This window comes from Amblyomma maculatum, unplaced genomic scaffold (assembly GCF_055883805.1).
Source record: "Amblyomma maculatum isolate TAMU_Amacu unplaced genomic scaffold, ASM5588380v1 scaffold_13, whole genome shotgun sequence".
In the NCBI taxonomy this organism is placed as follows: Eukaryota; Metazoa; Arthropoda; class Arachnida; order Ixodida; family Ixodidae; genus Amblyomma; species Amblyomma maculatum.
In genome coordinates this window covers 33,618,085-33,628,232 of record NW_028146738.1, presented here as the reverse complement: position 1 = coordinate 33,628,232, position 10,148 = coordinate 33,618,085, and the positions used below count along the sequence as shown (strand labels likewise).

Sequence of the window (10,148 nt, the reverse complement as noted above, 5' to 3'; positions counted from 1 at the left end):
CTTTCCGGGTGCCACTTTAATGTTTTGTCGCAGTCACAAGTCGTAATCTGCTCTGTACGGCTTGCTGTGAATTCGTTCGTAAGGCAACACATTGCGGAAAGAAGAAATGCTTGCAGAACAGCTGCGAAAAGGTAATTTCTTTTTCTTCGGTTTAACTTTGCTGAAATAATAAATACAGAAAATCCACCCTCAGCTTTCGTTCACGACGTAAGCTTCGACGTTTTGACAGTCATCAATTAGTGTCAGTGACTCTGTCGTAACTAGTGGAGTTCCGGAGAGCAGCTGCGCGGTTGCAGTTGTCTTGAAGAAACACATCAGAAGAGGCCTCCGCTTTTCTGGTGTCCGCATGGCCCAGTCTGTCCTCGCCGAGCTTTGCCTCAACGTGAGCAAGTTTGTCCTCTGGATCGTTCGCATTTGGCGCCGCGTCTCTTGCGCATTTCTGTGTTGGCTTACGTCGAGGTTCGAAGACCAGCTTGTCCAATCTCCCCGTCGGTGCCTCGCAGCAGATGAACAACAGATAACCAAGAAGGTAGCTCCATACAATTGTGGTGAAGAAAAACGAAACCTGCGAGATAAACGAAACGAATTGAACTGATTTCTTCATATCCTGAAATATAAATACGTGCATTAAAAGAGTAGTGTTAGCGTTATGAGAGAAAAGCAAGTAATTACACTTCCCTTTGTTATTCCGCCCAGTATTTTTGGCTCAGAAATGTAGTACACAGCCCCCGAGGGTTTTATTCGTGGTTTATGGGGTTTAACGTCGCAAAGCTGCTCAGGCTATAAAGGACGACGTAGAGGAAACCACTGCCATCACTCAGCACACGGGCACCTTGCTTTTTGCTTATATCGAAAAGCGGCCAGCGCCGTCGGATTTCGATCCCGCATTGTTTGGGCTTAGAAGTCTGGTGCCCTACTACCGAGCCACCGCAGCGGGTAAAGCTCCCGAGGAACCACATGTGTTCGAGGAAGAAGTGTTTACAAAAAAGCCAAATAGCAATAAGGGAGCGAATTCTTATTTTCTCTGGTTAAAATAAAGGTTACCTACACATTCCGAATCATACATAATTCAATACCTGGAGTGATTGGGAGCTTTTCCTTGATCAGAAGTGAAACATTGGGCGCATGTGCACCTATGCAGTGTATTCAAATATTACATATTATTGATTTTGGAATATTGCTCGAATACAGGGATGCGGAAAAAAAAGTATCCGTACACGCTCGTGTTGCACAATCTCCCTTTCTCAACAGACCTTCCGTGTTTCTGTGCTTCGGAGTTTTTCTGCTATATTTAACAGAGGACGTCTTCAGAAGGATATAAAGGTACTACACAAGATAAATATCGGTTACGATGGGAAAATATGTTTTAAGAGCATAGAAATTGTGAATGGAAGTCGAAAGAACATAGCACATGTTCGGCAGCACCTGCGATTTCACTTGAAACAATACAATGGAGTTGTTCATTTGCATACACTGAAGAACAAAGTTTTACGCGGAGGTATTTTGCAGCATGTTCGGCCGAGAAAAGTAGTAATAAAATGTGTGATTGGCGGGCAGAGCTTAACATACTGCTAGAAAATGGAAAATCAATATTGGATAATCAATCTTGTTCGCCCTGCTATCATTTGCGTTCTGACTCAAGGATGTTTGACCAAATAGCAGACAAGGAATTGATGCATTCAAAGCTAGCGACGACCTTTAATGTTGCATTCTAACCTATACCTAATTTGTTTCCGCTCGAATAAATGAAAAGGCGTTAACAGCTGTCCACCTGGTAATATTCGCGCAATAAAGGAAAGGGTTCCTTTAAACCGTACTTGGACACACGCAAAATGCGCAGTTAAATTCAATTTGCTATACATTTAGTGAGGTCATCACTGGTTGCTCGCGTTGCGCTAATAGACAAATAGGTATTCCTGGTTTACGGCTCGTGCATTCACCACCCCGTGGCAAGGCACCCCGTTGTTTGTGCTACGTCGCAGAATATTGGTCCCTTTCCGTTAGACTCTTTCGTGTATTTATTTGATTTGACGGTGGTGCTTTTGGTAACAGAACCTCAAAGAGATGTCATGAAGACACATGTTAAATAATACACTTTGAGCACGATAAAACTTTAATAAAGGTTACTGTCTTTTATTCTATGGACAGCGTCATTCATAAAAGAGAACTATAGATTACAGCATTGACGTAAATGCTTATATCACTAGCACTTAATACCACTCCTGTTATTAGAGATTTGTATGCGAGAAGTGGATATTTAACAAATGATTCCTTTTGAATTGTTTTGTATCCGGATGTTTACTGCGCTCCTATGAACTCCTATACGTTAAAGTGCCAGTCATAGGTCTAGTTAGAATGACTTCAGAATTTTATGGACAGCTATTTGGAAAGGACGCACGGATGTAAACGAACAACGCAAACAGCATTTCAGTGCCAAATACGTGTGAGCTATTACTAATGTGTGAACATAGCGAAAAATGCCCTTAAAGAGGGATAAAAATGGACAAAAAAAACGTACTTTTACAATAGCGATGATTTATTCAGGCAGCCTTTGGACGTTTCTCAATGAACCTTCCAGCTGAATGAAATTGCGACTCATGCACTGGCTTAACTTTGCCATTTCACTCACCATACTGTTCATTTAGGGCGTCTTACACGTTTGAAATGATGTTTGTTTAAATATTATTATAAAAAGGCATCCGCTGAAGTGCTAGTTTGCTGCCTCTAACAGCAGTCAGTGGGGCATGATACTGGTACTCTTGAAACTTTTGAATAGCTTGTGACCAAAGCGGACGGTAAAGTTGTACGAGGTACGCTGGTAAGGTTCACCTCCCTGTTGGCATGTTTGGGCCAGTAATGTTCAGCTGAAAGGGGCAGAAGGGCGGTGGAGTCAGTCGTTTGGTAGCAATAAATCATGGCACCGAGATCAAATTTGAGATCTGAAACAGTAAGGATATTCCAGAAATTGCTTATTTTTAACTCATGTTTACTCCTAAAATTTATGTTGTACCACCTTGGGCATTACGCTTACCGTTTGTGACAAGCAATAAAGTAGCTCAGGTTGATAAGAGAATAGATACCAATTGGCCGTTCCGGCTCACAACTTTTCCTTCCATTCTAATTTTATTTTCGCTTTCACTAAAAGGCTACAACTAATATTTAAACATTCCAACCCTGGCACTCACCGCAAAAAAGTGCGAAAAGAGCATCCTTTCCCGGGAGGTACACAAAGAGACCTGTATGAAGGGCAGGTGTATAAGATACACCGCGAAGGCCAACCTACTTAGGGTTGTGAAGGGACTCCACGAAAGGAACGTGTTCAGGAAGCCTGCGAATACAGAAAATAATGCAGGTAAACAGTTGCGTATACACTGTAGGTCACTAGCGCTCAGAAGACGGGAGAGTTACTTGAGCTACCCAGTTACTTAGAAATAAATTATATGAGAAGCACAGTGACACGACTCGTGCACTGCATAACATTCCAGTTATGCTCTCCTTGATTCTAAAGCATCTTAGCATATGTATCAGCCTAGCAGGAGTGTTACTAAAAAACTTGGCGCATTCTTTTTATTTTGTCATTTGTTACGTTATTTTTCGTTCTAAATAGTATCCCTCAACTCTACCGCTGACATATTGGCAATCCTAATTATATGGTGTTTTATACATGCTTAACATAGAAACTAGCTGCAAGGCGAAAACAAAGATAAAACACAGTTTCACTCCGCCAGCCAACTTTATCGTGCGAAAGCATCAAAATCTTGACTGCTTATACATATTTCAGGAGTGTCCGGCGGAATTCTCGGGGTAATACAACCGAATTTTGAGGGTAAGCCAAGTCTTTTTTGAATCTTGGCCGCCCAAGTAGAGGGTGTGTGCCAAGTGTATCAGTGGGTGCATTCGATTTGCAGTCCCGGCCTCCTTGCTGCAAGATGCCGGCTTCCGCTTTGGCAGGAATTGGCGCCCTGATCGCATGACCTGAAAGCCAGAGGCTGCTTGTGGGCAAAACGTGCTTGCACGCCGCCAACGTCGTTTGCTACAGCAGTCGAAGCAAAATATCCGTCACCACGAAGCAGTAATTTCGCAGTGACACCGCGAGCAGGTTTATCTCCAGCATGCGTGTAACAGCTAAAGAAAGACAACAGAGGTGCAAATCAGTCGATTCTTTTCGCGAATGAAACCTGACACGCCTTGATGAGAAGCGTTTTACAGAACTCAACTTGCTCGTTCGGGTAAAAACGCCGTCTCTGTACCACAGATTGGGAGGAATTTTTCAAGGACGAGTCAAAAACGTGTCGGAAAAGATATGCAGACGAATATATGGGAACATTTTTACTCAGCCGTTCTTTGTGCTGTTCGGTTGCCGTTTCTTCTCGCGAAGTTCTGCCAAGGCCGAAGTAGGCTGACTCGTTGCGCTCGAAAGCAAACGAAAGCGTTTGTAAAAATACTTGCAACAAGTGTTGTCTGCTCGAGTTCACAGTGGTTCGCTTGCGAATCAGGCCTTCGCCCTGGTAAAATCGCGAAACAGTTAGGTGAAGAACTGGACAGCACGAGCAAACAATCCTTCAAACAAACAAAACAGAGTAGTGCACCCCAATGGGTTGACGTGGGAGCGTTCCAGCTGCAACGAAGCCTGACGTTGCACACCTTCGTTTTGTTCAGGTCGTCAACTGCTTCTATGATGCCCTTTCTACGCCACGGAACCAGGCTGCCAGCCCCCCGTTTTGCCCGTATAAGTCAACAACAGCTCCCGTACGTACCGACAGGCAGCTGTACGCGACTTAATGCTTGCTTTAACGACACCTTTATCTCGTACAAGAGGACAGCAACATTTAGGGAAGCGTCAGGAATTTGTAGCGGTTAAATTTCGTAGTCACCTAGCGGCACCTCAGTGGACGTTGGAGTGGCCCAGCTGCGACGATGCTTGATATTGCACACATTCCTTTTGTTCAGGTGTGTAAACAGCACTTTGCATACGCTAAACTTTCAGGCGATCGTTCGTTACTGCTGTTCTCATGTTCACACGTTCTTGCCGACATTTTCGATTAGTGCTTCGATGTACGGCAGATGATTTTGTTATGTTGAGGCGGTGTCGAGAACCACCCTGGTTCCAGCAGGCCTAATGCCGATACTCTTGTCAAGTCAGTAGCAGAAATAGGTGATACAGCACTTACGTGACCTGAAAAAGCGAGAAGGAACTTTGGCTCAGATGGCTAAGATAATAAAATCTCTTAAAGAAATCAGAACAGCACAACAATCCATGCGTCGCAAACCAAAGTAATTAATAATTTGGTTTATAGTTTAAGGAGATTTAATCCCAAAACGCCTTAAGCTATGAGAGACGCCATAGTAGAGGGCTCCGCAAATTTTGACCACTAGGGGTTTTGTAAGTTGCAGTAACATCGCAGAGCACACGGGCGCCTTGCTTTTCGGTTCCAATAAAAAGTGACCGCTGCGACCGGGATTTGATCCCGCACCTTCCGGCACAGTAGTCGAACGCCGTAACAACTGCACCACAGCTGTAGTAATGAATGACAGGATATCTTCATTTGAAACCAGGTGTGATGCGCTCGATGATATAAAGCAAGATTTCAACCCTGATCATCAGACAGCTCAAAACATTGCTCTGGAAAACATTAATATGAGTCTATGGCTTGAAGAACATGACGAGATAAGTCGTCGTGACACCCTATTGCTCCACAGCATCAGAGACAGTGACGAAAATGGTATGAAAGGGAGGAGAATGCCGCTGAATTAATAAAAGAATGTAGTGACACCAATATTGCCAATTATGCGGTTGAGCGTACGCATTGTCTGCGTGGTCGTTGTAAAGTAGGTTGTTTCAGGCCTATGTTTGTTTCATTCCGCGCATTTAAGCTCAAATTATTGCTGTTAACGCGAAGTTCAAGAAAGTAATTGCTCTATTCCACCGAGGGTTTACCGGGGACGCCTAAGCACAAGTTTAGATATTGTCACGTGGTGGTGACAAGGTCGATGACACAAATGAAGAGTCGATTATTTCTCCGAAGAAACTCTTTATTGGGCTGACTTGCGCCCGCGAAAGAACTCGGCGGCGGCGATAGCAACAAACGTGGTCATCGATCGTCAAACAAAGAATTGCCGGTCGCACTCGTCAACGCTCAATTTAAAGGCTGCTCAGAACAATCTAGATAACGTCGCACACTGCTACTAGCACAAGCTGGAACATTGTAGAAAGACACACGAGTGGCCGGAATCTTCAAGACAGATCTCGGTCCATCTTGCGCTACACCGAAACTGATAAAGGTGCGTCTTGCGACATCGAGCATTAACAAACAAAGAATACAGAGCTGATACGCGATCCAGAATCAGAGTGATAAGGCTGCATGCCGGCGGCTGTTAAAAAAACAAGAAATACAGTTTTGAAGGTTTCGCGGCATTAATCCCTCCTTAAAAAAACATCGCCTCGATGTTCCAAAACAAAGCAACTTAAACAAAAGCACTACGAAGTTTAAACCTCACAGCTTCTTTAACGCGCGTAATATGGCTTCAGTCCTACAACATGTACAATTTCTGGGCGTGCGCATCGCCGTTGTGATGCTAACGTTCCGTCGGGAATGACTTCATAGTCCAGTGGTCTGCCGCGGCGAATGATTTTGTACGGCCCAAAGTATCGACGTAACAACGTTTCAACTAGTCCACGACGGTGAATTAGTGTCGAAACCCACACTTGGTCTCCTGGATTGTACTCTGCGCGGCGTCGTCGTAAGTTGTATCGTCGGCTGTCGACGCTCTGTTGGTCTTTAATACGCAGCCGTGCGAGTCGTCGGGCTTCCTCTGCACGCTGCAGGTAGGCGGCGACGTCAAGGTTGTCCTCGTTGGTTACGTGCAGCAGCATTGCGTCGAGCGTCGTCGTGGGCTCCCTGCTGTACACAAGCTTGAATGGGGTCGCTCTGTTCGTCACCTGGACTGCCGTGTTATACGCGAAGATCACGTACGGCAAGATGGCGTCCCAGGTCTTGTGTTCAGCGTCGACGTACATGTCGATCATGTCCGAGATCGTTTTGTTCAGGCGCTCCGTAAGGCCGTTGGTCTGGGAATGGTACGCAGTTGTTCGTCGATGGCTTGTATGAGTGTATTCCATGATGCCTTGCGTCAACTTTGCCTTGAACGCCGTTCCCCTGTCCGTGATGAACATTTCTGGGGCGCCGTGTCGCAAGAGAATTTAGTCGACAAAAAATTTGGCGACTACTGTCGCGGTGCCATTGGGTAGTGCTTTTGTTTCGCCGTAACGGGTAAGGTAGTCAGAGGCCACGATGATCCACTTGTTACCAATAGACGAAGATGGAAAGGAGCTGAGGAGATCCATCCCAATTTGTTGAAAGGGCTGGACTGGAGACGGAATCGGGTTTAGTAGTCCTGCTGGTCTGATCGGCGGCGTCTTGCGTCGTTGGCACTCCCGACATGTCTTCACGTAGTGAGCAACTTCGGCAGGCAGTCGCGGCCAGTAGTACTTCTCCTGGATTCGACGCAACGTGCGTGCAAACCCGAGATGGCCTGCTGTAGGCTCATCGTGGAACGCCTGCAGAATTTCCTGCCGGAGGTTTTTAGGCACTGCAAGAAGTTGCGTGGTCCTGTTGGGTGCGAAGTTCTTCACGAGGAGGCCATTGCTTAACGCGAACGATGATAAATGTCGCCTGAACACACCAGGAGAGGAAGCGGTCTTTCCTTCTAAGTAATCGGCTAGCGCTTTCAGCTCAGGGTCTGTTCGCTGTTCTGCGAAACTGCTGGCTCTTACCGGTCCCAAAAAGGCACGTCGTCCATCGGGGGAGCGTCGACGGGAGCGCGTGATAAGCAGTCTGCGTCGGAATGCTTTCGGCCCGACTTATAGACTACAGTCAAGTCAAATTTTTGAAGTCGTAGGCTCCATCTGGCTAGGCGGCCGAAGCGAGCTTTCAAATTATCCAGCCAGCAGAGCGCGTGATGGTCGCTTACTACCTTGAATGGTCGGCCGTATAGGTATAGACAAAACGTAGAAGTAGCCCAGATGATCGCGAGGCATTCATTCTCGGTAGTCGAGTAATTGACTTCGGCTTTTGTGAGGGACCTGCTAGCGTAGGTGATTACTTTCTCCTGCCCGGCACTCGTTCTGGAAAAGAACGGCTCCTAGGCACACACTGCTCGCGTTGGTGTGAATTTCGGTCACGGCGTTTTCATCCAAGTAGCCAAGTACAGGAGGGCACTGCAGGCGGCGCTTAAGTTCGTCAAATACTTCTCCTTGCGGCGCTTCCCATTTAAAAGGTATGTCCGTCTTTGTAAGCAGCGTCAACGGGTCGGCGATATGCGAAAGGTTTCTGACAAATACTCCATAATAAGCGCACAACCCAAGGAATTGGCGCACAGTTTTCTTGTCGACAGGCGGTGGGAACTGTGCGATTGCAGCTGTTTTCTCCGGGTCTGGGAGAACACCATCCTTACTAACGATGTGACCTAGGAACCAATGTTCTTCGTAGGCGAAGTGGCACTACTCTGCTTTTAGCGTCGGGCCGGATGACTTGATGGCTTCCAGCACTGTCTGCAGTCGTTTTAGATGGTCTTCATAATTTGACGAAAAGGCAACAACGTCGTTCAAATATACCGAAAAAATTTGCCACTTCAAGCCAGTCAGGACTGTGTCCATTACTCGTTGAAATGTAGCTGGCGCGGAGCAGAGGCCATATGGCATCACCTTGAGCTCAAAAAGGAGGTCCGGTGTGGTGATTGCGGTCTTCTCGCGATCTCTTTCGGCGACCTCAATTTGCCAATATCCACTCTTCAGGTCATTCGATGAGACGGTCCTTTCATTGTATAGCCGGTCGAGAGTGTCGTCGATGCGGGGAAGCGGGTAGACATCCTTCTTAGTTATGCTATTCAAGCGGCGGTAATCAACGTAGAAAAGAAGTGCGCTGTCTTTCTTCTTCACCAAAACGACTGGTGCCGCCCAGGGGCTGTTCGATGGCTGGATTACGTCATCACTCAGCATTTCCTCAACTTGATCGCGTATGGCCTGGCGTTCTCGCGGTGATACACGATAGGGGCTTTGGCGCAGAAGTTGGGCGTGTTCGTCCGTTATAATGCGGTGCTTGGCCAGTGGTGTTCGTCATACCTTCGATGATGACGAGAAGCACTCCCTGTAGCTTCGAAGAAGACTGCGAGTCTGGTCTTTCCTGCTGTAGGTCAATGCCGGGTTGATGCCAAATGTGGGCTGAAGGAATTGGTCCGGTGCGTCTTCCAGTGGTTGGTCGTGGGGGCGAATACGTCTTTGAGGTCCGCTAATTTATCGAGAAAAGCGATCGTCGTGCTCTTGTTGAGATGCCGATATTCTTCGGTGAAGTTTTTTACCAGTGCCTGAGCTTGTCCTCTCCGGAACTTCGCGATGCCTTTTGCGATTCAGACACCTCGTTCCAAGAGCAATTGAATATTTCCTTCGACGATGCCTTCAGCGGTTTCGATGTCTGCGCTACCTACGCTGACTGCGACGCTTGATCGGGGCGGCACGGGCAATTAATTCTCCGTCGAGGACGTTTAGAGCGACGTGTTATGTCGAAGTCCTCGTAACAGGTATGGCTTTCTTTGCGGAGAGTTTGATGAGCTTGGATCGGAGGTCGATGAAAGCCCTATGTTCATTTAGGAAGTCCATGCCTAAAATCACGTCTCGGGAGCACTGTTGCAAGACCACAAAGATGGTGGGGTATGTACGCCCATTTACGGCTATTTTTGCAGTGCATCGTCCGGATAGAGTAGTCAGGTTTCCAGCTGCTATCGAATCAGCGGGCCATCCCAAGCGGTGGTAACTTTCCTAAGCTGAGAGGCTAACGGTCCACTGATGACTGAATAGTCAGCTCCGGTGTCTGCTAGGGCAGTGACTCTGCGACCGTCGACATCAACTTCAAGGTCGCTTATTCGCGTCCTCGCATTGCATGTGCGCCTTGGTGTCCGATCTCGGCTCCGTCGTTTCTTCAGGTCATGGCCGGGGCATACCGTTGTTACTTCGCTGGGCGGCGGTGTTGGCTAACACTCTGGTCGTGTTGTCGTCGATATCATCGTGTAGAGCGGCAATGCAATGGCTGCGTCGTCGTTAGTCGTCATCGGCGGCGGAGGATCTTCGTCTTTTCGCCATTGAGTAACCTCAC

The 10,148-nt window shown here is 47.0% G+C and overlaps 1 protein-coding gene across 1 annotated transcript in view; it reads right to left on the bottom strand.

The window, feature by feature from the left end:
* Nucleotides 1–232: 232 nt before the first annotated feature.
* The window catches only part of LOC146172536 (nose resistant to fluoxetine protein 6-like), a 66,866-nt gene continuing 56,950 nt past the window's right edge, over nucleotides 233–10,148 (bottom strand). Inside the window, exons 14-15 of the mRNA XM_084585791.1 lie at nucleotides 3,186–3,328; nucleotides 233–565 (exon numbers count right to left, since the gene is read on the bottom strand). Of these exons, the coding sequence (XP_084441917.1) occupies nucleotides 233–565; nucleotides 3,186–3,328 (476 nt within the window). The remainder of the gene's footprint in view (nucleotides 566–3,185; nucleotides 3,329–10,148) is intronic.